This window comes from Emys orbicularis, chromosome 22 (assembly GCF_028017835.1).
Source record: "Emys orbicularis isolate rEmyOrb1 chromosome 22, rEmyOrb1.hap1, whole genome shotgun sequence".
Classification (NCBI taxonomy): domain Eukaryota; kingdom Metazoa; phylum Chordata; order Testudines; family Emydidae; genus Emys; species Emys orbicularis.
The window spans coordinates 15,869,149-15,897,132 of NC_088704.1; the positions used below are offsets into that span (position 1 = coordinate 15,869,149).

The following is a 27,984-nucleotide window of genomic DNA, read 5'->3' on the forward strand; positions in this document are numbered from 1 at the left end:
CAATTATAACTCCCTGCTGAGTTCGCTGCCTGACATTAGCACGACTCATTTCACAGCTGCCATAATTGCTGCCAGGAGTAATCCGCGAGAAATTTGCAACTTGCTCTCAGTTAATTTCAACAAGCAGCCCCAAAGCATGTAAATAACAAGCTAGTGCCAGCCCTCCTCTGCAATCCAAGCTCAGGTTCTCTTTCCCCCTGTCCACACCCACTGTGTAATTTACTTGCTGGTGGGAACAGGGAATCAAGCATCGTAGGATTAAGGCGTGGGCTGGGTGCTGCCCGATGGAAAGATTTTATTTTTAAAAATTAAATTGACGGATACTTAGAATAAGAACAAGAAACTAGTGTGTGAAGCAGTCACAGCAAAGCACTGCGAGCCCTCTGACCGCCTAGCCAGTGTTAAGATTCAGCTGTCAGAATGAGTTTAGCCTGACCGCAAAACATGAGAGATACCAGGATTCCTCCTGGATCTACCCAAGGCTTCTCATCACAGGGAGCACCCTCTTAGCCTTGGTGAGTCTGGCATCACTCCAGCGATGTTCCCTGGACCTCAGTCAAACCAGATGTAAAGCCGGAATTTCACTGCACACTACAAGCTGTGCCTGATCTAAGCTTCCCTGTGCAAAATACATTACCCAGCAACGCATCCAGAGGAGGCAATGGTCTTGGGAGAGCAGAGTGCTTGGAGCATTGTAGACAGGATGCTCAGAGGGAGGGGAAGAAAAACCACCCGCTCATCTCAGATGCTGTAGGACTGAGGGCACTGTAAGAGCACCAGCAGGTGTGTGTGTGTGTGTGTGTGTGTGTGTGTGTGTGAGGGGAGATATCACTGGGGAATAACTATAGTACAGAGGGATGGGACTTATGAAGTCTCTGCCTCGGGGAGAAGAAAGCTCTGCTGCCCTTTGAACGCACCCCAGGTCAGGAGAATGGAGGCTCCAGTCTTGGAGACTTTAGAACAGCTAGGTCCTGATCCAACGCCCAGTGAAACCAATGGGAGCCTTTCCATGACCTTCAAAGGGCTTTGGGTCAGGAGCTGAGTTGCTACCTCCCCATTTTAATTGGGGAAGCATCAAACCCTTGAGATCTTAGCTCTATGAAATCAGTGACAATGGGCTTCCTTCCTCTCACCCCGATTGCCCCAGAGATGATGCTCTCCTCACAGCAGGAGTGTCCGCCACCACCAAGAGCCGTACCTTAGAGCCGTGGCTCTCAGCCTTTCCAGACAGCTGTACCCCTTTCAGGCGTCTGATTTGTCTTGCGTACCCCCAAGTTTCATCGAACTTAAAAACCACTTGCTTACAAAAATCAGACATAAAAATACAAAAAGTGTCACAGCCACATTGTTCCTGACAAATTGCTCCCTTTCTCATTTGACCATATAATTTAAAATAAATCAATTGGAATATAAATATTGTACTTACATTTCAGTGTATAGTCTATAGAGCCGTATAAACAAGTCATTGTCTGTATAAAATTTTAGTTTGTACTGACTTCGCTAGTGCTTTTTATGTAGCCTGTTGTAAAACTAGGCAAATATCTACACGAGTTGATGTACCCCCATCTGCATACCTCAGGGGTGCACGTACCACTGGTTGAGAGACACGGCCTTAGAGCACAAGCTAAAACCAGGCACTTCTTGTCCAGAAGCTGAAATGAAGCGTTGGCACACAGAGGCCCATCTGACCTGCCAGCCCTCCCACATCAGCTCTGGGGCCAGGAGTAATCAGACTTGATGATAATAAGGCTTGGGAAGCCCCAGCCCACACACTGATTGCTAAGAAGTCTATTCACATTCTCACTCCTAATTAACGAGGCAGCACATCTCTCCCGCTGCTTCAAGTACAACCTTGCTCCTGTGCCAGCACCTGCAGAAAATCTGGGCAGCTGTCTCACCCTGCCTCAGAAATCACCACTGCAGGTCTGCAAACTGTGTCCCTAACCCTGAAGCCTTGAAGAGTCTCATTAGCTATGGGACTACTCAACTGAATAAGATCTGTTGGATAGGCCCCTTCATAGACAGGAGTCTGTACAGCTGCCATGGAAATGCAGCCACTTCTGGGGTGCAGCACAGTCGCTAATTAACAGCATGAACACACCTGACTGTTGATGGCAACCAGCAGCCCTACTTGGTGCCAGTTAAGACACTTTAAGATCTCGGTCGGGCTCTGGAAAATGACTCTAAAAATGGCGTCATGGAACTGCATGTCCATTGTGCCTGCATCAAGTTTGCCCAATAGTAATAATGAGAATAATTAGCACTCACTCCCCCCTTTGCAGCTAACATGTACGCTTTACATTACCCTTCCATTTACAAATAATTTATAAAGGATTCATAGATGTTTTAATACATGGGTAATCATTGCCAACAGGTTGCTTATAACCATGGTTTAAAACCATTAATAGCACCTCCTACTGACATCGATAACATGCTGCTCATATCTGTACTATCCTTATAACACTGATTAACCCTTTAGTGACCCGTTCTAAGCCATTTATAAATGGGAGCTTAGTCTAAAGTGTGACCCATCTAACAGACAACGTCAAATGCTGATTTTTGTAACTGCTGGAGCCATATATTCACACCAGGGGCCTGGAAGGGCCAGGAGGGTCCTTGCTGCCATTTTGGGCTTGCCTACACATGAAAATTATTCCAGGATAGGGTAAAATGTGAATATAAAATGGAACAGCTATTCCTGATTAACTAATTTGGAAAAAGGCACTTTCATTCTGAAATAAGAGTGTCCACACATGGAGTTATTTAAGACTAGCTATTCCAGACTAACTCCATGTGCAGACAAACCCTTATAACAACTACTGGAAGGCAATCAAAGACTACAGTGATGAGCATGGTATAAGAACTTAGATACAATAGAACAGAACAGAATTAGCTGTAATGAAGATTCTACAATGGGGACTGTGACGTTGTGCAGTCTATATGGTTTTATAAAAATATAAGTGAGTATAATGTAACTGGGATATGCTTCATGCAAAAGGTCTCTTGTAAGGTATCATTACAAAGCTTATAATCTACTGAGTGTGATCATCCGATTTGTATAAATGTACCACTCTTGTATCTAAAACTAGAAATATAAAACATAACTCTGAGGGCCTATTGTAATTATGTAAAGTGTGGGCCATTAATGATGGTTTGGAATCTTGATGACTCCCATTAACAAGGACCATTGTCTGCAGATAACTGTTTACCTGTGAGTCTTCCTGTATATGTGTGTGCTGGCAAGTGAGTAATGAAGTCTTGCAGTGACATGTGATCATGTCACCTGAACTGGAATACATCTTTAACCTGGTGCTTTTCCAGTGAGGGGGGGTGGAAACCCAGAGAGACAAAGGGTTCCCGCCTTATGCAAAAGATATATAAAGGGGTGGAAGAGAACAGAGAGGGGGAGGAGCCATCATGGAGAATCCCCTAGATAACACCTAAGCTGGAACAAAAGCTGTACCAGGGGAAAGAATTGTGCCCAGGCCTGGAAGGTGTCCAGTCTGAGAAAAACTTACTGAAGCATCTCTGAGGGTGAGATTATCTGTATTTAGTTTGATTAGGCATAGATTTGCGCATTTTATTTTATTTTGCTTGTGACTTACTTTGTTCTGTCTGTTACTACTTTAAACCACTTAAATCCTACTGTCTGTATTTAATAAAATCACTTTTTATTTAGTAATTTACTCAGAGTATGTATTAATACCTGGGGGAGCAAACAACTGTGCATATCTCTCTATCAGTGTTATAGAGGGCGAACAATTTATGAGTTTGCCCTGCATAAGCTTTATGCAGGGTAAAACGGATTTATCTGGGTTTGGACCCCATTGGGAGTTGGGCATCTGAGTGCTAAAGACAAGCACACTCCTGTGAGCTGGTTTTCAGGTAAACTTGCAGCTTTGGGACAAGTGATTCAGACCCTGAGTCTTTGTTAGAGCAGACTGGAGTGTCTGGCTCAGCAAGACAGGGTGCTGGAATCCTGAGCTGGCAGGGAAAACAGAAGCAGGGGTAGTCTTGGTACATTGGGTGGCAGCTCCCAAGGGGGTTTCTGTGATCCAACCCGTCACAGTGGCGTAGTCGGCAGGATCTGTGCACAGCTGATTGCTTTGAGATACTGGTAGTGATTTTAAGTGAGTTTTAAGTGTGGTGGCTGAAGAACAGACAAAGTGGTTACTGGTTTGTTATTTTCTGTTTGCTTATTTCGGGAAAGGGAAGTAGGGACAGAAAAGGAAGCAAAATAAGTAAGAATGAAGATCAAAAGAAGCTAAAACTACACAAGTTTCAAATTGCCCAAAAAGACTGAACAATGGGTGCTGGGAATGTCTCTGTTAACTAAGAAGCCCCTGAGCTGAGTGATCTCAGTTTCAGTGAACTGCAGATGGGTGTGGCCCAACCTCTGTCTGTGCTGAAGCTGACTGAAGTGTCTAATTTAGCAAGACAGGAGTGGAGGGGTGCCTGTTCTGGCAGGAGGGTGTTCTCTGTGGTATCCCAGCTCATCAAGTGGTGGTCTCAAGGGAAGACAAATGAAAACTAATGTACAATTTGCCTGGGAAAAGGCTGACCTGGAAAAAGAAAAGGCTGCCCACCAGCCTGAACTTAAAAGACAAAGCAATTAAGACCCAGAAGCATGACCTGGCTGTAATGGAGTGGAAGAGGTGCACAGAGACATGTATCCTGGAGCTGGAAGTTGGGGTCCTGGTGACTGCTGCGGTGGGAACAAACCCCAAGGACTCTAGCTGGAAGCAAACCCAACCTGAGTGAAAGGGGGGGGATTTTGCTGGCCAGCGAAAGGTCTCTCATAGCTGGTAGCTGTGAGCCTACAGCTGGATCAGGGTCTCTTTCCCTTTTGGGGGACACAGGAGTGTCTGCCCCATAGGGGAGCCCAAAAACGAATTTTAGGTATACTGCCTCCGCCATGGTCAGTGTCCAAGTCTCTGGCAGTAAGTTCAGGAGGAGGGTGTGACGTTGTGCAGTCTATATGGTTTTATAAAAATATAAGTGAGTATAATGTAACTGGGATATGCTTCATGCAAAAGGTCTCTTGTAAGGTATCATTACAAAGCTTATAATCTACTGAGTGTGATCATCCGATTTGTATAAATGTACCACTCTTGTATCTAAAACTAGAAATATAAAACATAACTCTGAGGGCCTATTGTAATTATGTAAAGTGTGGGCCATTAATGATGGTTTGGAATCTTGATGACTCCCATTAACAAGGACCATTGTCTGCAGATAACTGTTTACCTGTGAGTCTTCCTGTATATGTGTGTGCTGGCAAGTGAGTAATGAAGTCTTGCAGTGACATGTGATCATGTCACCTGAACTGGAATACATCTTTAACCTGGTGCTTTTCCAGTGAGGGGGGGTGGAAACCCAGAGAGACAAAGGGTTCCCGCCTTATGCAAAAGATATATAAAGGGGTGGAAGAGAACAGAGAGGGGGAGGAGCCATCATGGAGAATCCCCTAGATAACACCTAAGCTGGAACAAAAGCTGTACCAGGGGAAAGAATTGTGCCCAGGCCTGGAAGGTGTCCAGTCTGAGAAAAACTTACTGAAGCATCTCTGAGGGTGAGATTATCTGTATTTAGTTTGATTAGGCATAGATTTGCGCATTTTATTTTATTTTGCTTGTGACTTACTTTGTTCTGTCTGTTACTACTTTAAACCACTTAAATCCTACTGTCTGTATTTAATAAAATCACTTTTTATTTAGTAATTTACTCAGAGTATGTATTAATACCTGGGGGAGCAAACAACTGTGCATATCTCTCTATCAGTGTTATAGAGGGCGAACAATTTATGAGTTTGCCCTGCATAAGCTTTATGCAGGGTAAAACGGATTTATCTGGGTTTGGACCCCATTGGGAGTTGGGCATCTGAGTGCTAAAGACAAGCACACTCCTGTGAGCTGGTTTTCAGGTAAACTTGCAGCTTTGGGACAAGTGATTCAGACCCTGAGTCTTTGTTAGAGCAGACTGGAGTGTCTGGCTCAGCAAGACAGGGTGCTGGAATCCTGAGCTGGCAGGGAAAACAGAAGCAGGGGTAGTCTTGGTACATTGGGTGGCAGCTCCCAAGGGGGTTTCTGTGATCCAACCCGTCACAGGGACCTAACTGACAACTGTTTGGACGTAGGAGGTGAGGAAGGGGAGGAGTTTTAGGATCAAAGTAGGCACTCGGGAAGCAGATATAGTGCTCGCTCTTGTTCGCTATGAAGTCAATGACAAAAGTCCCCATTAATTTCAATAGGGGTAGAATTGGCCATGGTGGGTGAGAAGATGCCACTTCTCCCAACCATGACCAGCTGTTAATAAGGCAAGTGCTCACTTCCAGCAGCCAGACCGGAGATGGGTTCCTGGGATCAGCTCTCCCTTTCTCCTTAAGAGCCCTATGGGTGAAAGGCATCACAGAAGAGCTCAGCAGGACAGAGCAAGTGCAGGCTGTGACATTGGCTCACCGACTGGAAGTTCTGAAGTTCGACCAGGGTCTTCTTGTCCACAATGACCTGCCCTTTCAGTTTGCAGTGGAATGCTTCCTCCACCCGTTTGTAGGGCGAGGTCTCCTCCAGTGACAGCAGGAGCGGGGGCAGTTGGCTGGGATGGGCTGAGATAGCCAGAGATGCCCGCCGTTCAATGGTTTCTGAAGAGAAAAGAGATCGCATGGGAGGCCAGCTTGGATTTGGACAGAACAATCCGAGCAGCAGCGGGGGAGCATTTTTCTAATTTACACAATTTTAATAAAAACTTGTTTTTTTAATATTTATTTACACTGAAGCACTTTTATGCTGGCAGCCAATGATATTCAGACATATCTGCAAAGCCATCTCATTGTCCCTCCTTCGAATCCCCCCTTAAAACTCTCCTTTATCATGATGCCTACAAAAAAAAATTGACAACGGCTAGGAAGCTGGTTTGCTGAGACCACTGCCTGGCATGGGCTTATTTCCTTGTGCTCCCCCACCAATCCTGTCTTATACTTCGATTATAAACTCTTTGGAGCAGGACTATCTTTTTGTTCTGTACAGCATCTACCACAATGGGGTCTTAGGTGTTACTGCAATACAAATAATAAATAAGAAGAGGAGGCCCTAACGTGGCCAGTATAAACAGACCTGCTACGTCCTCTAGTCCATACATTGTTCCCTACACGTGTTCTCCAAAACTTTCTCCAGTCCTAATTTAAATGACCCAGTTGAAGGAACTCCCACCACTCTCCTTGGAACAGACCATTTCAGTCTAAAAGATCTCACTCGGGAACTTTATTGCAGTTGCTCTGCCTAAAAAGGTACATACTTAGCTCTGTGTTGCCAACTCTCATGAGTCTATCGCCAATCTCGCAATGTTTGGGGTTGTTCCTGAAGCGCCAGTTCCTGGCCTTCTTGGAATCATGGGGAAATCTGCGCCTTCCTTTTTGATAAACAAGTATGTTTCTAGCCCTCATGGTTGCAGGGATAAAACTTGAAAATGTGACCCCACTGCACCCTGATGCTTCCAAATCCAGAAGGTGAATAAAAAATGTCCACAATCTTCCCACTGCCCCCGCCTTATGATGTTTACACCTGTCTCCTGATTTCTGAATACTTGTCATTGGCAATATTGTTCATTCCGTCCTGTTACACTTAACTGGACCATCCTAAGCCATTCCTCTCCCCAGTATCATTGATGGGAAGAGGGGGAAAGGGTGACCGACTTAGGCCCAGATCCTGCAACCTTCTGCACACAAGCTGAGCCGGGCACCTGCCCAGAGCCCCATTGGCTTCGTGAACTCAAATCAATGGGATTTAAGCACATGCTTAAGCACTGTGCTGAAACAGGGCCTTAACGAGAGGAGCTCCCGCTAACCTGGGACTCGGCTGTAGGTGCCACATTTGTGAGGAAGAAGGAGAGACAGACATGCGGCTCCAAGCGCCTTTACCTTTTAGTATCTCCTTGAACTCCTGCAGCAGGACTTCCTGGGTGACTTCGGCCCCTGGTGCTCCTGGAGGTCCCTGGGGGCCCGGCGGCCCTGGGGGCCCAACAAGGCCACGCTAAGGAAGGAGCCAAAAGAAGACAATGGGAATCAGATCCAGGCAGTAACTCAGCAACACTCCAAAGGCCCCCTTGAAATGAAGAGCTGCATCCTGCAAAGCTATCAGTCACGTGAGTAGACCTTCACCACAGGTTCAACAAAAGGTCTGGTGTGACACCTAGGTCTCGTGCTGGCTTTCTGCCCAGCAGGTAATGCCACCCAGGGGTCTATTCACCTGAGTAGCAATGTGAGTAAGAGGTTGCAAGGCCAGGCCCTTACTTTGGGTCTCTGGGGACCGGGGGGAACTTGGGTTTGCTGCTTCTGTTTTACCTTCCAGCATCACAGATGGTAGCATGTCACCAGCCTTTTGGGGGCTGGGTTTGTTAATTTCCATGTGCGCCACCTGCTGGCTCCCCGGAGCAGCAGCAGAGCCACCCTATTACATAGTTTAATAAAATCAATTAGGCTTGGCAGAATTTTTAATCTATTTCAATGTTTGCAGTTGTGGGAAATTATGGAGAGGGTCCGACCATAATTATTTAATGGCAGGATATGTTGAGATCAAAAAGTCAAAGCTACCTAACGGGCACCCCTGCTCCACTAACACCAGCACTACGATACGTTTCATCCACGTTAAGGTGGGGCTGGTTCTCAAGTGGCATTTTTCTGACGGTGCCTATTTTGGTCACTATCGATGGAAATATTTTTTTCCTCAATCTGTGTGTGGATGGTGAAATTGATGTTTACCGGCATTTACTGATAAAAATCGAATCCTTCCAAGCCTAAGACTATTGCAATGACATAAGGATGGCATAAGTACGTGAGGCTGTGTGTTTGGTGTGACTGTTGAGGATGTCAACTAGGGCTCCTGGAAAGGAGAAATAGCTACTCTGTACCCCGGAAGTGGGTCTCCATGTGAGACCTGGGTCCTAAACTGATTAACACATCAACCTTCCGAAATAAGAAGAATACCCATCTCTTATCCAGCGCTTTTCATCAGTAGATCTCAAAACACTTTACCAAGGAGGTCAGTATCGTTATCCCCGTTTTACAGATGGGGAAACTGAGGCACTGAACAGTAAAGACACTTGCCCAAGCTCCCAAGAAGAGCAGTGGCCAAACCAGGAATAGAACCTAGGTCTCCTGACTGCCAGTCCAGTGCTCTATCCACTAGGTCATACTGCAATATCTTGTGCCTGTGGAGGCTAAAACACTTTGTTATGGATCCTTAATACCTGTCAGTTAAAGGGAAAGTCTCAGCACAAGAAATAGTTGATTTTAAAAGATTTGTTGAGAATATCAGAACACATATATGGATACACAAACACACGCTCATGCATACAGACACAACTTTCACTTTACATTTATATAGCACATTTTGTCCTAGTTTCCCAAAACGCTTTACAAACTATAAATACATATAGCACCACTAAAATGCAGCCATCTCTGGGGTGGGAAGGCACACAGAAGCACCTTTTACAACAGCCGTATGAGGGGAAATTTTGGGCCCAGGACACAGATATTTGTGATCCAGTGTTATATCTAGTGGTAACCTACTAATTTCTTGTCTCTCCCTTTGCATTTCCTTTTGGAGTTGTTGCCATCGTCCGGGCGATGTACAAATGAGATCCAGGTGCGCCGCGGATCTGTGATTCGAGGATCTGGAGATTCTAGAATCTAAAGAGAAACGAGAACAAAGATTGGATGTCATTGTGTGTCTTCATCCACTGACAAGAATCCTAAACTCAGACTGCACGACTGTCTGGTATCCAACAGGAGCCCTAACGAATAAAGGGGGCCTGAACCAACCCCCTGGATCCAAACACCCTGAAGTTTGTGGGACATTTATTTCGGAGATGGAGCTGAACTTGGCAGTTCAAGGCCTAGCTCCAATAAAGAGCAAGTCAGAACTTGAAGCTGGGATGGGTGAGGGGACAGTTTTCGTTGTGGAAGGATGTAGGGCTGGCTGCAGAGGTCAAGAGGGAGGGTGGGGAAATGACTCCAGACCAGATCATAAGAGCAGAGAGGGAGCCTGCAGGCTGCAGCTTGCAGAAGCTGCGTTACGAAATGTTGGAATAAAAAAAAAATGTTAAACACAAGAAATTCCATTGCTTTAATGCAAAGAACAACGTGGGAGGAAGGTACAGAGTGTTGAGAGGCAGTGTGGTCCAGTGGTTAGGGCTGGACTGAGTCTCCAGAACCCTGGGTTAGCAGGAAAGGGTGCTGACCTTGGCTGGGTCCTTCTAGGATGGAGATGAGAAGAAGAGTCCATTGGGACACCTGAAATAATTCTGACCACCAAGGCATGAATATTTCCTACTGAACTAGCACTTGTGGGGACTCCATGTGGTGTAGTGAATCTCTAACATTGGCTTCTCTCTTAACCTCTTGAGACGGGGCTTCTCTGCTGTCTACACCTCACACCCACTGCACAATGAAGCAACTCGGGGAAGGCCCATTGCCACAAAAGCAACGTCAGGAGCAAACTGTATTGGCAGAGCTGGAAATGAGGAGCAGTCTGCATAGCACCGGCCTGCAAGACACTCTCCCTTCTAGTCCTGGCTCAACATCCCTTTACATTCATGCACATCCACTGTGGAATCCGCATAGAGTTTCCCATATCAGGATCAAATCCCCCTGGGCCATAACGTGTCTAAAAATCAACACTGGACATCAGAAAAGATAAAATCCCAAAGCCAGAGCCCCTTGCTATTTAAAATAGCAACGATAGTTTGGGTTCATAAAGGGCATTTCCCCCATCAGTCTCCAAACACTGGGAGAGAGAGGTGACGTGACCTGACGAAAGTCACCCACCAGTCAGTGATGGCGATGGAACAACAACATCCTTCTGCCCCACAGTAACTGCGAGAAATCAAACACTCACTGCCAAGCCCATAGTGACCCACACCTAAGTAATCCACGTGTGCATGGATACAAAAGCCATGTCGCCTGTTCACATGTATACATACACACATGCACAAATGTACATATATGCATGTGATATATATGCCTGCACAAATATGTATATGCACACACTGTGACAAAGTTCCTCCTCTATCTTGGTGGGTACTGTGCTTATTGGCGGATTTTCTTGCCTCAGAGATTCACCATCTGGGTTGGGGAACAGCCCAGAAACCTTTCCCTCTGGAAGAACCCACAGTCCAGGTCAATTGGGAGGTTTGGGGGGAACCCAAGCCCGCCCTCTACACCGGGTTCCAGCCCAGGGCCCTGTGGACTGTAGCTGTCTATAGTGCCTCCTGTAACAGCTGCGTGACAGCTACAACTCCCTGGGCTACTTCCCCATGGCCTCCTCCAAACACCTTCCTTGTTCTCACCACAGGACCTTCCTCCTGGTGTCTGATAACGCTTGTGCTCCTCAGTCCTCCAGCAGCACACCCTCACCCTCTCACTCTCACTCTCAGCTCCTTGCGCCTCTTGCTCCCAGCTCCTCACACTCCCACCACAAACTGAAGTGAGCGCCTTTTTAAAACCCAGGTGCCCTGATTAGCCTGCCTTGATTCTAGAAGCTTCTTCTTAATTGGCTCCAGGTGTCCTAATTAGCCTGCCTGCCTTAACTGGTTCTAGCAGGTTCCTGATTACTCTAGTGCAGCCCCTGCTCTGGTCACTCAGGGAACAGAAAACTACTCATCCAGTGACCAGTATATTTGCCCTCTACCAGACTCCAGTACCCCACTGGTCTGGGTCTGTCACAACACGTATGCAGAGGAATATGCATATACATGTAATGCGCACACACGCAATACAATACAAACGACATTTCACATTCCAATTGAATTTTCACTGGTGCCGTCACAGGATCTTCTCCCTAAACTTTCCAACCAGCAGTAAAGCTGGCTAGACCTGGCCCCTTGCCAGTCAAGCAGCCAGATAGGAGTCCAATAAAAGCCCACAGGTTTATTCAAGAATGACTGACCTGACCCCAATTTCCACCCATGTTTTACCAGTCCGTTGGTTTTGCTTTATTTCACGGAGTCAAAGATGGCCTCGATGGATTGGCTTCAAAGAAACACAACAGCACATGGGGCCACGTACAGCCAGCTGCGTCACTTTCCCCCCCTCTCGTCTGGCTGGGAAGCTGTGGCACTGCAGTAACACCAGAGATTTCAGCAATATGCAAATCATTTGTACTTGGCACCAAGTGACAAAGCTGAATGTTTATGGCTTTACCTGGTGCTGATAAGTAAATGGGCTTGGGGGAAATCACTGCTACTGTCCACCCCCAGGCAAGCCCAATTACACATGTGCATTCTTTTAGTGCCAACAAGGCTGAATTTAAAGAGACAGGGTCAGGCCTATAATCTGACTACAAAATTGTCCTGGTGCAGAATGTCTTCTGGATTCCAAATAGCGCATGCATGTGTATATATGTGTATATTTATCATTCTGTCATTGGGAAATTTTGTCAACCTTGCCACTGTTCAGACAGGAGCTACACTGAAACAATGTTTTGTGCTACCTCTGCAGAAGCAGTTGTTAATCCTTGGCGTCTGATCCTCCACTGCCATCCCCCTTGTGTCATCATTGAGACTGCACCAAGTGAGCATGAAGTAGGTGTGAAATGCTACCGCTCTGATTTAGCAGCCACTTTGCCCAGGTGCAAATGTCCACACAAGAGGCCAAGTGGGGAAAATAAGGCCGTTAGCGTTTATATAGGGCTTTGTTGCAACCGTTTGCTAATTAATTCTCAGAAGACTTCTGTGAGATAGGCAGGTGGGGAAACAGGTTCATATTCTAGCCCCTGTTCTCCAGACTAAAACAAACACTAATCCCTCCTAAACACTAGTGCCCATGCCATGTTCTTTCTGGGATGTGCTAGAATGCAGTGTCAAAAAGGAGAGGGCAAATTGATTGGGATGTGTTAATGTCTAGGTCCCTTACTAATCTGGGCTGGAGTGGGGAAGGGGACTCACCCCATTGTTTGGGACAGAAAGCTAACAGCAGGCTTCCAAGAACACACACAACATTTTTGAAAGTCCAATACAAATAAAAAGCAATCAAAGACCTACCGGACAAGTCTCATTCTAGCCATATCACTAGAGGATTCATTGATGTCCGACCTGTCAGTAGCATTACAGGAGTGGCTCTGTATCTGTACATAATTAGTTAACAGATACAGTGCCAGTAGATGGTGCTCAAGAACAAGTAGAAAAACAATGAGGAGTCCGGTGGCACCTTAAAGACTAACAGATTTATTTGGGCATAAGCTTTCATGGGTAAAAAACCCACTTCTTCAGATGCATGGAGAAGAAGAAGATGCAGACTAACACGGCTACCCCTCTGATACTAAGAACATGTAGCTCAGTTCCTGGGTTTTATAGGACCAATAGAATAAGTTGTGCATTGCAAATTGAGTTCCACCAAGCAGCTGTTTGCATGGCGCTCTTAACAAGCGGCGGATACAGTTTCCACCTTCTGGGCCACGGTTGGCATTTTGATCCTGGGCTAAAAATCACCCTCACAAGCCATAAATGTCATGCTGATGAGGATGAGGTTACTATGTGAAAGTTCTGAGGAGCACCCCAGGATGGTTGTTCTGTGTGCTATGGTTCTGAGCCCCAGGATGGTATCCTACTCGGCCTTCCTATGGCAGGATATGACATTCTGGTGGGAGTGGTTGGTTCCATGCAGAGTTATGGAGAGGTAGATTCTATGGCCTTATTTGAAACGGTCCATCATCTTTTTTAACTTAAAAACCCCCCAGCAATGGTGTTTTGTAAGGAAAGATGCCAGGACTGACAGCCATGAACAACGAAGCCCGTTTATACGGCACAGAACATATACACTATGAGAAGTGACATAAGACTTCTCAGCAACATAATACTCCCTGCCAACATGCCTCAGTCATGAATGGGAGGGATCACTCTGAGAGGCTAAAAGGGATCTTATCCATTGCCAGTTCCAATCCTGGATCCTCTTTATTCTAGGAAATGGGGTCTATCCTGGTGGAGGGTTTTGCCATTTGGCCCCTTGACTCCTGGGAGCTAGAGTAAGACTTCCGCGTTCATCTTGCAAAGGCTGCCTGCCCAACAGCCCTCAGATGGCCTCACCTGTTGGTTGACATTCAGCTGACTTGGGATTGAACTTTTAGCTGCATTGTGAAAGGCTGGCCCGGGGGCCCATTTGTTACAAGTTTTCTAAGCTATCCAATCCCCCGTCAAGAACAACTGGACGTTGACTTTCGAGGTCCCAATCCCTTCGCCTATCAGTCTGGCAAATTTCCATCACAGCGAGGAGGAGAAAATACAAGTCCATCTCGAGCCCCAATAGTCTCAGCCCCCATCAGAGCAAACTGACAACCCAGAGGTTAATGAGTCATGCCTTGGCATTTAGACTTGTTAATGAAAGAGCTGAAGAGAGGAAGTACGGGAAAGAATGCATCAAATCTGAAAAAAGTGCCTATTGTCGATCCTGGGAATTCATCCAAGAAGCGAGTGGTTTTGCGCTTTGGTTCCCCCTTCCAACAAGGTGGAAGCCGGGGTGTGGACAAGGAAACCAGTAAAACACAGCAGTGAATTTAAAAGATATTAGACAGGACTCCTAGACCTGTAAGAGTCCATTTGAGTTTGAAACAAGTAAATAGCTATTTACTGTATCTAGTAGCAGATCGGACAACATAATGGAGAGTGGGAAAGGGACAAATGGGAACTGGGAACAGGGGGTGGGGGGGAGAGGAAAGCAGAAGTGTCTCAATGTTTCAGAGTTAAAATCTTCCATTCAGGAAATGTTGCTTAGGGCAGGTCTACACTAGAAATGTACATCGGCAGAGTTGCACCAATGCAGCTGCGCCACTGTATTTGTCTGGTGTGGACGCTCTAAGCTGATGGGAGACAATTCTTCCATTGGCTTAACAACTCCACCTCCATCAGAGGCAGTAGCAATGTCGCTGGGAAACGCTCTCCCGCCAACACAGCGCTGTCTACGCGGGTGTGTAGGTCAGTATAGTATTGATTATTCACACCCCTGAGCAACATAGTTACACTGAAGTAATTTTGTAGTGTAGATCAGGGCTCAGTCTATGTCTGCTAAGCACTGTGTACATTTGCGATGCTATATGCAGGGGTGGTACTGATCAAACATGCCAGCTTTACCCAGGGTAAATAGATATGGGTGCTTCAGTATCTGCAGTGTTCTTGCTCCCTATAGGAAATAGCTTGACCTTGGCAAAACATCCAGCTTTGCTCACTTCGCCATCTCATTTAGCTGCCTAAAACCCGAAGAAGAGCTCTGTGGAGCTCGAAACCTTGTCTCTTTCACCAACAGATGTTGGTGCAATAAAAGATATTACCTCACCCACCTTGTCTAACGCAACAAGCACTTTCTGGAGTACTAGCCCTGTGCATTCTTTTTAATAAGACTGTACATAACTGTCTTACATGTACAGATTGTTTTTCACCCTGAAGAATCCAGAAACACGTTGCCAAGAATGCAGCCACCTCTGAGGAGGACAGCATTAGATGATTGGAATCCAGCACGCTGCACAACAGCAGTAGAAGAGGGAAGCAGGGGATGGAAATTTTTGACTAAAGACATCAGGGCAAATCCTATCTTTATGTCCACCCTGAGAGAAGACCACATTTTGTAAGGTCTCATCTGAAAGACCCCTGAAAAGTAAACTGTCTGGAACTCAATTCATCTCCTTCGGAAGGATGACAGGTTGAGTCGAGTCTGATGGAATTCCATCTTGTGGTTATTAAGACTGGTGTTTCAAACCTGATGCATATCCAGAAAGCTATTCCCTCCAGGCATGAATCCTGGCACCCGGGTGCATCCATCCATTGATCAGAGGGATGATGTCACCACCACTCTTTTTATTTCAACATCATGAGTCAATAGAAGATTTACAAACTGCTAGACAGCAATCAATCAGAAAGTGACAAATGTTTTGTGGAATTGAGGGGGGGGGGGGAGGGCAGTGTCTCAGAAAACCTTGGCACCAAATCTGTGTTTCTATCTTCTCAACGAACGATTGCAGGTGATTGTCTGCTGGGGCATGATCTACAGACAGAATTCACTCCCACAGAATTGCTATATTCCGGCAGCCCCCCTTCCCTCCAGGTAGACACTTGTAAAATAGCTGGTGTCTGTACTGTCAGCCAAAGTGTGGGCATCCGGCATCATTTTTCCATATTGTTCATGCATTCCACTGTCATCAGGTAATTAGTGTGAGAGTCACGGCTGCCAGGTACACTCCCCCGCACACTCAGGTTTAGCAGCCATCTTTGAAATGAGAGCAGGACTAACTATTCATAAGAGCTTGTTTATTCAGTGAACTTAGTCCTTTTCTCTGTTCGCAAATTATATATGAGCAGACTCTGATTTTTCAACCTGGCTTGCAGTTCAGTGGCATGCTGTATTTTAAGCCTATTAGCTCCTAGCAAACTGTTCATTCCAGCTACGTCTTCCACTATTTGCTATCGTGGCTGGAATGTTCAAAGAAGCCCAAGGGATTTAGGCACCAATCGGCCACTGAAAGTCAATGGGAGCTGGGTAGCTACCTTATGTAGCCCCTTTTGAAACAGGAGGAAGGAAAGCAGAGAGGCCCCGTGAAAACTTCTGGTCCATATCTTTTCACCAACTTCTATCTGCACAAGTAGTTGCCAAATTTTAACTTTCTGAGCCCAGGACCAAACAAACAATTTGCAATGGTACAAAGGAGCAGCTGCACTTTCCACGGACTTTGCTGGGTATTGCAGGCTCTTGGCTGGGGCTCAGCTCTTTTCAGGAACGAATCAGGCCCACTAAAACCACAGGTCAGCCCAAGCGGCAATGATCCAGATGCAAATTTCCCTAATGTTTGGGGGCAGCGTTTAGACCGGAGCTTGTGCTTCCATCTTGTCTAAGAATAGGGACAAAGGTTGTATCTGAACTTCACGGCGTGGAAGGGGGTTCAGAGCGGAGATTCCAGTTCAAGCCCATCTCAGACACTGAGTGGAGGCAGCATCTCTGAATCTTACTCTAGGCCGTGCCCAGCTGTTGTGTGTTTATTAATTTTCTGGAGGTTAAAGTCTCCCAATGAAAGGGCTGGCAAGTGTCTGCCTGACATTCGGCCAAGGGAAACTGGTGCCTTTCTTCCCCCAGTGAGTGGGATTTGTGGGTCTGTGGTGCAGCTCATGCAGCAGAAGGAAATGGCCTATTAATAATTGTGCCTGGCTCAGATGGTATGGTACATTCCCTCAAGCCCGCATCAGAATAAAACAAGAGAGCGCCTGGATTCCAGCGGAAAGGAAGGCAGGATTATTTGGTCCCTGGTGGAAAGGGCCGGCTCTTGTGGCAGAAGCTCAACTGTGTCACCTACGGGCTGGATCCTTAGGGATCAGAATACACTGGGCCATGCTAGCAAATAAGGGACCGACCCAAGGATGCCCATTGAGTTCGTTGGGCTGCAGATCAGGTGCAAAGCCCTCTCCCTGCTGCTTAAATAATCAGCAGACAGGCAGATGGTCCTGGGCTGACCCATCCATTTACAGTGAAGATGGATGACTGTCTTCAGCCCTCCACGTGCTGAATGGAAGTCAGCCAGAAAGCAGACACCCCACTGGAAAAAAAGCCCAGATGGCACATCCCAGCGAAAGAAACGACAAAGAAACCCTCCTGAAGTAAAAAACCATCGCGCCAGCAGCTTCCTTGAATTACAAATCCCTCTGCGAGGCAGCCATGGCACTCCCCAATTTCTCCAGCGCGCGGGTGATTGACGGTTAAAATGAATGTTCCATCCTTGTGGTATTATTATTTAATTACTATGGCATGCATGAGCAATCCTCGGAATAAGCATGCAAGCCTCTTTATTTTTCTTGGCAGAGGCAGGCTCCAGCAGCCAGAAGGAGCTTGCAGCCAACTCAGGTATCGCCCAGGACTGAGAGCGCTCTCTCTCAAAATCCAGGCAAAGCAAAGGCTGCTGCAGGAGATGGTTCCTGCATCATGGTTTGCTGTTTATAGGCCCAAAGCTGCCCCACTGGAGGTGGTGGGAGTTTTCTCGTTGACTTGGATGAAAATCAGGTCCTAGGGGCCTGATCCAAAAGGTCTGTGGAAGTGTTTAGTGGACTTTGGATCAGACCTTTTGACATTACCTTGCAACCCAGATACAAAAGCGTTTCTGCTAGTGCATGAGAACCAGACTGTGAAACAGACAAGAAAGTAAAGCTCCGTCGTGGCCCTCATGGTAGATAAGAAACAGACTGGGCTGTAATTGGGTGACGGGATTCCCACTGGCTCTCTACCTCTGGGACTGACTAATATAACCTGAGTAGCCCACTGTCACCACACAGGCCTTAAACTCTGGCCTGGCCTCACCTATCATGGAATGAACTGTCGTTAGCACTGCAGGTTGAATCACAGAATCATAGAAATGTAGGACTAGAAGGGACCTCAAAGCGGCAAAGGTTGTATCCTGAGCAAGATATTCATAGATTCATAGATTCTAGGACTGGAAGGGACCTCGAGAGGTCATCGAGTCCAGTCCCCTGCCCGCATGGCAGGACCAAATACTGTCTAGACCATCCCTGATAGACATTTATCTAACCTACTCTTAAATATCTCCAGAGATGGAGATTCCACAACCTCCCTAGGCAATTTATTCCAGTGTTTAACCACCCTGACAGTTAGGAACTTTTTCCTAATGTTCAACCTAGACCTCCCTTGCTGCAGTTTAAGCCCATTGCTTCTTGTTCTATCCTCAGAGGCTAAGGTGAACAAGTTTTCTCCCTCCTCCTTATGACACCCTTTTAGATACCTGAAAACTGCTATCATGTCCCCTCTCAGTCTTCTCTTTTCCAAACTAAACAAACCCAATTCTTTCAGCCTTCCTTCATAGGTCATGTTCTCAAGACCATGACTGGATATGAACTTCCTGGAAGCTAAAGTGCATTTGGGATCCAGCTGGTTGGTGCAACTCTATTGGAAACTAAAATGAAACCGACGAGTGTCATTTCGGTGTCTGTGCTGAGTGAGTAAAATGAAAAAAGTAAACCAACTACTTTACACAGTAGACAAATCAACGGCATTAAATACATTCCCGCTCTGTTAATAACTTCACGTATCATTAGTAGCACAGGAAAGGATTGTGAGGGGTGGGAGAGACAATGTTTGTACAGTGGCAGTTCCCCTTTACTTTTGAACAGGCTAATGAACTTATATCCCACCAGGAATCACACTGGTCAAAATTCTTCACTCCTTTGTCCCACTCGTCACTGCAGTCAAGTGTTTTGCTCAATGAAGAACCACAGTATCATAGAATACCAGGGTTGGGAGGGACCTCAGGAGGTCATCTAGTCCAAGCCCCTGCTCAAAGCAGGACCAATCCCCAGACAGATTTTTACCCCAGATCCCTAAATGGCCCCCTCAAGGATTGAACTCACAACCCTGGGTTTAGCAGGCCAATGCTCAAACCACTGAGCTAGCCCTCCCCCTGTACCTATGTATCTATCCTGCACACTCCCCTCTATCTATGGTTTGTGTCACTCTTGTGATAAACTGAAGTACATTTAACATTCTTGGTTTAGGAAAACAACCCCTGCTCTCTTAATAAATTAACTAACCTTTGACTAGCCACAAATTGGGCTTGATCCTGCTATCGATGACACCCGTTTTACAGCGGTGTGAAGCCCCTGGACAGCAGTGGAGTTACTCCTGATTTACACTAGCAAGAGCATAATCAGGCCCATTGTATAATTAGTAACAAATGACTTACCCCAGTAATGTATTTGGTTTGGAACTAGTTAAAAATGACATATCGCTATTTTTTAGCCTGAAAAATCCCATGGCAGCTACTAATAACTCATGGTTACACACACTCTTGGTTATTAACGAGACATAAAACCAAGGACCTGACCACATGTGGTTTTTAAGGATCTCATGAGAATTTTCACTACAGCAGAGGTGTTAAGCTCAGCCTCCTAGCCAAATCCCAACTGGAATTCCTCTCTAAAACGGCCCTCTGCTTTTAATTGGAGGAATTCGTCTTCATTCCCCCGCTCCAAAACTGTTGTGTCGCTCAGAAAGTTGCCTTAATCCACTTCGAGGGCATGCACCTGTCACCGTTACTCCCACAAGGAATCCCATTGAAGTCAGTAGGCCTACGCGCAGGAGTAAGTGCTACTCCAGGTGAAAAAAGGTGGCAGAGTTGGACTCTGAGCTAACTGTATTGAAGTGGCAGGTGACGCGATCCCTGAACTTGCAGGCAGAGCACGGGTTGGGAAAGGCGCTGTAGAAAGGGAAGAATTAGACAGTTTTGACAGAGCCGTACTACACTGTGCTCATAGGATTCCAGCTCCTGAACAGAAATCCAAGTGAGGTCCTTTGGGAAATAAATCATATTAGCTCAAGAAAATCTTGCAGGCTGCTTGCAGACCGAAAGACCAAGTAAATCGAACTATTTCGTTGCTCTGAATTACTTGCTGAGGGCTGGGCTATGCTGGTGACACCATTCTAAGCGGACCTCGACTGGGTGAAGAACAACATGTATCCTCTTCTCTGTCACAGCTCCCAGCACACTGGGTCAGGCCTGGACAGTAATGAGTGGGTTCTACCCATCTCTGACAGACAGCTTTGGTTATACCCGTAGAGCTTGTCATGCCAATAAAGTCCGCTTGAATTGAGTGCACAATCTCCCAAGTGAGGCCAACATGCAGATCTCATAACCAGAGGTGGTATGTGCTTTGTGCTACCCCAATGGACTGGCTATATGGAAGGACTGTTGGTTTTTGGTCAGGATTCAAACAGAAAGGAAAGTGGCATAGAAGAAGTTTGGAGGGGGAGATTAAATGAGGTAAAGCCCAGGTAGACCTAGTTATTTTTCAGGAATGGTTGAATCTGTTCAGCAAGACAAGAACTGAACCAAACCTTCAACCAGAAACATTGAAAAAAATAAAAATTGGTGAGTCTAGCGTCGGAAATCCCAAGTTCAGACCCTGCTAGCGGCCCCATGATGTCGGTCGCTACATTTGCTTTTGCTGGCTGCTGTGAAAGCTTGACTTGGGTTCTGCCATCAAAAGGTTCCCCTGGATTCTTTTCTTCAGATGGATCAAAATGAGGCTCCAGTAGCTAACAGTGTCCATGGGAAGGATCAAGGTCTAGTTTCTCACTAGACCTAGTGCCTGGAGCAGACTTTACATAGTTCATGAACCAATGGGTTCACTGGTTGTTCAGGGGATGGGGGAGAATGACCCATTACACACAAACCCCTCAGACCTTTGGAATTACCATCCATGTGAATCCTATTAATTTGCCATGGACAAACTAAGCTCCAAAGACTACTAGGAAGCTGGACAGCGTAACACAGCTGCCCTTCAGCTTACATCTGCCCGTTCACTTTGGGCTGCAGCCAGTTCCGATTCCTATGGCTGATGGAAGAAAAACTCCATTAGCTCCAACCTCCATCCTTTTCCCACTCTTGGCTTCCCAAACATCCTTTAAGGGGAGCTGAGTGCAATGATAATTAGCTTTCTACCTGCAGCACTGATCTTATCAGTTCTCACAAGATAAGCAGGTTCACGCCTAGGCGCTACCTCATTGGGGGACTGCCAAGGAAAGACCAAAGTGGTGAAGGAAGTGGTGCTGGTGGTGTTGAATGAGTGCCCAAAATAGCACTCAGGGGAGATTTAAAACCAGGTACCTCCTGCGCACTTCATGACTATTACAAAGATACATGGACACTTCTGGTACCGACTCCAACCAGGGTAAAAGTCTGCTTACCTCAAATCCTTCTCACAATTTCAGTGGGATACACAATATTCTCCTCATCCTACACTGCTGCTGCTGAACAGCAGAGGTGTTCAACCCCAGAGGTGGCTGCATCACAGTGATGAGCAGAATGAGACTCCTGCATGGGCCAAATCTGTAAAGCGCTCCCATCTGAAAGGCCCTATTAGAAACGACCCCTTTCCTAGCCAGCTTGCTTCATGCACTCAGGGCAGTGCTTTAGCTGGATGCCAATGAGGGCAAAAAGAAGATGACTGATTGAAAACTAACCTCTGTCAGGTAACATGCAGCCCAATGTCATTATTCTTCACATGCATTGTGTGTGAAAATAACCTAGTCTGCTTTTAGTATAACCTGTTATTCTTGAGGTGGTCAGAATAGGCAGAAATTAGCTCACAAAAGGCTTCCGTTGCACCTAGCCCAATTGCCCAAGGAGATTTTTAAAACCATCAGATGGGACAACACGCCTAGCCTGGAGGTTGTGGTTTCAAGCCCAGTCATACCCGAGTGCTGCAATATTGCTACAATTCTTGTTTCCAGCAGTTGAATCTAATTACAAAACCAGTTGTGTTCAGGTATTTTTTTTAAAACCTTTTACAATAGATCCTGCCTAGAATAAAGGATTTAATAACGGATTCCTTCTGGGGGGAAAAATAGATCAGTTACTTGTTCTAATGTAAAGCCGTTATCTTGGGTCAGGAGCTAGGAGAGGGGCACTAGAAGTTTCAATGGCTTGGTAATAGGATAAAAAGCATTAACTTCCCTTGGCAGCCAGTTCAGATCCAGCCCAGAGCAGCACTGATCAATAAACTACCCCTTGATGTCTGTTTTGGCATTGGCAGGCTAGCTTCCCATCAGACACGTGACTATTCCTGAACCCCTTCATTGCTGGACTTGGGTGGATCAACAGTAGGGATTGAACTTGGGGCCTCTGGGGATCTTAAAGCATGAGCCTCTTCTAGCTGAGCTGAAAGAGCCAGTTCTGTTAGCCAAAGCTCCTTGATCTCAGGCCCAGCCTTCCCTGGAAGGGGACAGCGCACCATACTGAGTGGGTGGGGAAACTCAACAGTGAAGCTAAGGGCTGAATGGGCTGTGGAGACAGAATTCCCCTTCTGTTCCTGGAGGTGGTCCCTGCACATCAGGGTGAAGGAGCCTTGCACTGCCTTTGGAAAGGAGGATATAAGCCTGGCTGGTGGACGATGTGGGGGTGGCCAAAGCACCAAACCAAACTGAAACGGGACTGCCTTGCAGACAAGTTTCCCCAACCATCTCTATCAATTTATCATGCCCTTGGCTTGGAAAGTCCATCCTTGGGCTAAAGACAAGAGCTCTTTGCATGTGCTTAGCAAGACAACAAGGAGTCCAGTGGCATCTTAAAGACTAACAGATTTATTTGGGCATAAGCTTTCATGGGTAAAAAACCTCACTTCTTCAGATGCATGGAGCGAAAATTACAGATGCAGGCATTATATAATGACACATGAAGAGACGGGAGTTACCTCACAAGTGGAGAACCAGTGTTGACAGGGCCAATTCAATCAGGGTGGATGTAGTCCACTCCCAATAATAGATGAGGAGGTTTCAATTCCAGGAGAGCAAGACAATCACTTTAAAAATGACCCAGCAAGGGGGGGAAAAAAATGGGATTTTGCCTTTTAGTATAATGGCTATGATCAAGTGTCTGATGTGTTTGGTCTTTTGGCCCCGAGATGAAAACCTTGTCTGTGTCTCTGAGACCATGAAGCACAAACATTTCCTCCTTAGGAATATCAGAAGTGTCAAGTGCTCCACTTCCCAGTTTTAGTTAGAGGTCTCCTTGGATGACTCAAGAGAGCTGTGTATGTTCAGAAGCCATGTATGTTCAGAGGCTCTCTCAGCCCCTAATTGAAAAGGCCAGGGTGTGGCCTCACCACAAAGATGGACCTCCCAGATATCTAGTTAAACACATGAAAACAAACACTTGAGTTTTAAGCAGCCTAGATAAAAATCACTTCCCCTCTCAGCTAATCAGATTTCACTTCCTTGAGCCTTCTCCAGGTGATCACAGAGTCTTCAAGGGTAAACACGATTTTTCTTAATTTGTATGGTAAAAGACCACAGATTTTCAAAACGCAACAACAAAAACAAACGGTTAAGCATTTTTTATACACAATACCAAAGGGAAAAAAGCACACTGTCAGATTTTTTTCTTTTCTTTGGCAGGTCACCTTTACCAAATGAGACTCCTCAGAGGTAATATCTTCAAATCCTAGTGGTGGCCAGAGAGGCTAAGTCAGTCTTCATGGAAAAGCAGCTCCCAGCAAGTGATCAAGCTAAATGAGTGAGATCTGGAAGCTCTGATTTCTGACACCCCACTCCAGGAGGTAGGGATATTATCACCCAGCATATGAGAAGGGATACTTCCGAAGTGGGTTTTAGTATGTTGACTTATAAACAATACAGAAAAAAATCATGCAGTCCTTTACATGCTGCTTGATCTCTACACTCAACTAGCTAAGGAGACAGGTTTCAGAGTGGTAGCCGTGTTACCTCTTCAAACCATGCCAGTTACCATTCACCGTAAGGTATGAATTACAAGTACTGGCTACTCATCTCATATATTCTTTATAGGGTATTTAAACAGCTGTCTTTCAACAGTCAATCACTTTGAAGAACCAGGGGCCTGTTACTTCATCTTGACATTTTCTGCTGAGTGGGTGCTGGGATCTGCATTTCCATGGCTAAGGGGAAAGTAAACTTTTGCAAATTCTCCATAAAAAGCAAACTTCTTCTGGGATCAAACACTTAGGCAGCACCAGATTTTAAAGGCAGATTTAAACAAAAGCTTTGGCAATTTAACCAGGCTGTAAAATACGGTAATATTATTTTCAACTAATGGATACTTAGTCCTCATTGCATTGAGCTGCTCATGCATACAGATAGATGCAATTGTACTAAGCTGCCTAGTTCACAGTCTGTATTAACACATGTACCATATACCTCATGCAGCAAGCTGTGCACTGGTTGGCTAGAGCCTTCCACTCCAGAGGTGGAGATACTCATTTCAATGGCACTGCACACACAGTGCACCTTGTAAAGCATTTTGTGATCTCGAGATCAGGTATGAAACCTCTAGACTCCTTGGGCCCACAGATTCAGGGTCAGCTTCAGAAGTAGATATGTAAAGTTCAAACTGTTTATTGTGTTGGGGTCTTTCAGATAAGACCTTAAAAACTCAGCTCCTGTGTGGCCCTGTGGCCATTTACTTAATTGCTTGCCCTGGTGTCCCTGATCAAAGCGCTCATTGTTATAGATGGCAGTTGACATTCACCCCAGAGGTGGCTGCAGCTCAGTGGTGCTCTATGTTTATAGTTTGTCTAAAACCCCTTGGCTCGGAAGGTGCTATATAAATGTAAAGACAATACACTCTAGCCACAGTCTGGATATATTTCGAAACAATCCTTAACTAGTAACTGAGCATTCTTCACCTTATAAGATCTCACCACATGAGAAGTTCAAGTTGCAAACTTTGGATCTGGGTATCAAACAAGGTCAGGAGCGTTTGAATTTTGTTTCGGCACTATCGTTATTTCAGAGGTTCTGTCTTCATTGCACCATCAACCTGTTCAAGTAGCCAAAAGGTTTGCCATGGAAGCAGCAAGGTAGTTTAGCTTCTGAACAATGTACATTACTATGTATGTGTGATGCCTCGAAACAGCTACACTACTTCTAGCAATAATGCATACGTTGCTATATCCATTTCAACCCGGACTAGATTTTGTTTAAGTTTGAAATTAAGACACACGCTGCTAACGGTCTGATAAATTACTCAGCAGGCCAAATTCATTCCTGAATGGACTGCTGCAGTTACACCCGGGATGAATTTGGCCCAGCATGCAGAAAGAGGACACTTTTAAAGAGGTGACAGGGAGAAGTGACTGAGATCAGGAGCATGAGCCGACCAAGAATTAACACAGTCACACAGTTTGTGATGACAAAGTCTGCAATAAGCAGTGCAAGGTTAACAGAAGAAATACAGCCTATATTCCCCTAATGATCACTTAAGAGCAGCCGCCAGCTTTTTAATATAGAAGACAGTTTCCCAGACTTGCCCAACCTTAACCAATTATTCTCACAATGGCTTTGAATGGGATATTTAGAATGTCAGCCCGATTGTTCTAATTCACCCTCCCAGCCATCCCCCAGTTTTTGACAGGTTTGTTCCTCTATTGCTATAGTGACTGCCGCCCCTAATGCTTGTGATCAAAGAAGTCACATTTTAGAGGTCATCTACATTTGAAACAAGGGACATTTTTGTGTGTCAGAGAGAAAGGGACTGCGTGATGGAGGAGGTTACACCCTCCTTTCTCACCGCTGCAGTTTCCTTTCATTCTGTCCTGCTCCTAATCCCAGGCCCTGCTTTTAATTCCCCCCCCCCCCCCCCCCCGCCGTCACTCAATGCGAATTCTCAGTGGCTGTATCTTAAAGGGTTTCTGGGATCCCTGAACAATTGACCTGCAACTTTTTGCAGCCTTCAGACTGGAATGATTCTCACTGACACTTCCTGGAAAGGGTCTACCCTGCAGGACTGGTTCACTTGCTATGCCTGGTAATACAGCATTAGACAGTCTATGCTGTTCTTTCACACAAGGATCCTACTATATACATCTGCCTTCAGGCATTATTACTACAGTCTCAAATCCTTCAAGACAACACACACAGCTATTCCTGACAGAGATTGTCTAGCTACACTAGGACTTTTCTGACCTGTAATTCCCAATGTGTGCAGTTTCCCCGGTGGAAGCTGTAGTGCAGATAGGGCTCAGACATACTCAGGTGCTCAGACCACTGTGTCATCTAAGCCTGCTTTGGCATCGTATCCCATGCTCAAAAAGTGTGCGTGCAACAGACGCACACTAATGATATTGGAATGTTCGTATCAGGATGGCCAATTGACTCGGGGCTACCCGGATATCCCTTTGGAAGCTAACAGCTGTTTTTGAGCAAGGATAATTTGTACACTTAAAATAAACTTCCTGCCAACCAGGTGCCTTAATAAATGATCAGAGGCTACCAGGATGGGCACATTAGTAATGCAAGTAAATAAAACAATCAGTCAACATCATCCCTAGCATTCTGGTCATTTGAGGGGGCGGGAGGATGAGAAATCATGCCACAGAAAGAAGATTTTAACCCCTCTCTCTTGCAAGAGGAAGGGAATTTGTTAAACGACTGGTTGGATCAATGAAAAAATAATCCAACCACACATATCCAGAAACTACTCAGTGCAATGACTACACGTGGGTTACTTTAATACATACCTTGGGATGCCCATGCAGTTCTTCACTGTTGGACAGGGTTGCATTGAAGGGCTCTGTATATTGATTGGGCTCTTTCATCTTCTTTCTCTCTCTCTTTGCTGCCATCACTCGAAAGAGAGAGAGCTGCTGGCACAGTAAAGTTGCCACAAGTAGCCAGATCCAGCCCCTCATTTTGGCTTCTTTTTAGAAGGGGGCGTTAAGTCAAGGCTGAATACTCTCCAGGAGCAAAACGAAATAATAAATACGGATGGCTCTTTCCGTCCCCCTTTCTCTTTCTTTCTTATTGAAGTTACTGCTGTTGAAGATGATCCACTCTGGTAGACGATGTCAAATCATCAGCATGCGCCAACGCGCTTGTCTCTGGAGAGATCCTCTGTTCAAGTTGGATACATTGAACCGACATGGATCTATTTGTTTGCAAATTCTGATCCACAGCCGCAGTTTGATCAGGCAAAGCGGGGGAAGAGGGAAGTCAGTCTGCTCAGCCCCGCAGAGCTTTCATAAATGGAAACTGACTAGGAGATTTCCCCCCAACTCTGCCTTTAAAATTTTACCCCACCCCCACCAAGTCTTCAGATCTCAATTAAAATTCACTCAACTATGAAACCTAGAAAGTCAAATGGCTCAGGGCAACTGTAGCTCAGGCCAGAGCTGACAGCACACAAGCCCAGGAGGGGGGTTGTGAGTTTGTTCCTTTTCAATGGGAGATTTTACCTTCTGTCATTTAAACCCTTGTGCACAATTCAAAGGGTGCTCAATGGGGTCTGCCCATCCTCAGCTTAGTGATGGGACCCCTTCCTTAATGACCAGCCCCCATCAGTTCTCTTTTCCTTCATCAATGCTGGACGACGAAAACCCAAAGCTGCTACAATCGCTCTTCCCCTGGAGAAGCAGAACGTGGCAGAATCCAACCAAGGGCTCAGTCCTCTAGGGAGAGAATTGATCTCTCGCACGCATCAA

At 45.9% G+C, this 27,984-nt stretch overlaps 1 protein-coding gene across 1 annotated transcript in view; it reads right to left on the reverse strand.

The window, feature by feature from the left end:
• The window catches only part of C1QTNF12 (C1q and TNF related 12), a 45,311-nt gene extending 18,116 nt beyond the window's left edge, over positions 1–27,195 (reverse strand). Inside the window, exons 1-4 of the mRNA XM_065421483.1 lie at positions 27,025–27,195; positions 9,566–9,685; positions 7,916–8,027; positions 6,459–6,640 (exon numbers count right to left, since the gene is read on the reverse strand). Coding sequence (XP_065277555.1) covers positions 6,459–6,640; positions 7,916–8,027; positions 9,566–9,685; positions 27,025–27,195 — 585 coding nt within the window. The remainder of the gene's footprint in view (positions 1–6,458; positions 6,641–7,915; positions 8,028–9,565; positions 9,686–27,024) is intronic.
• Between the last annotated feature and the right edge of the window lie 789 nt (positions 27,196–27,984).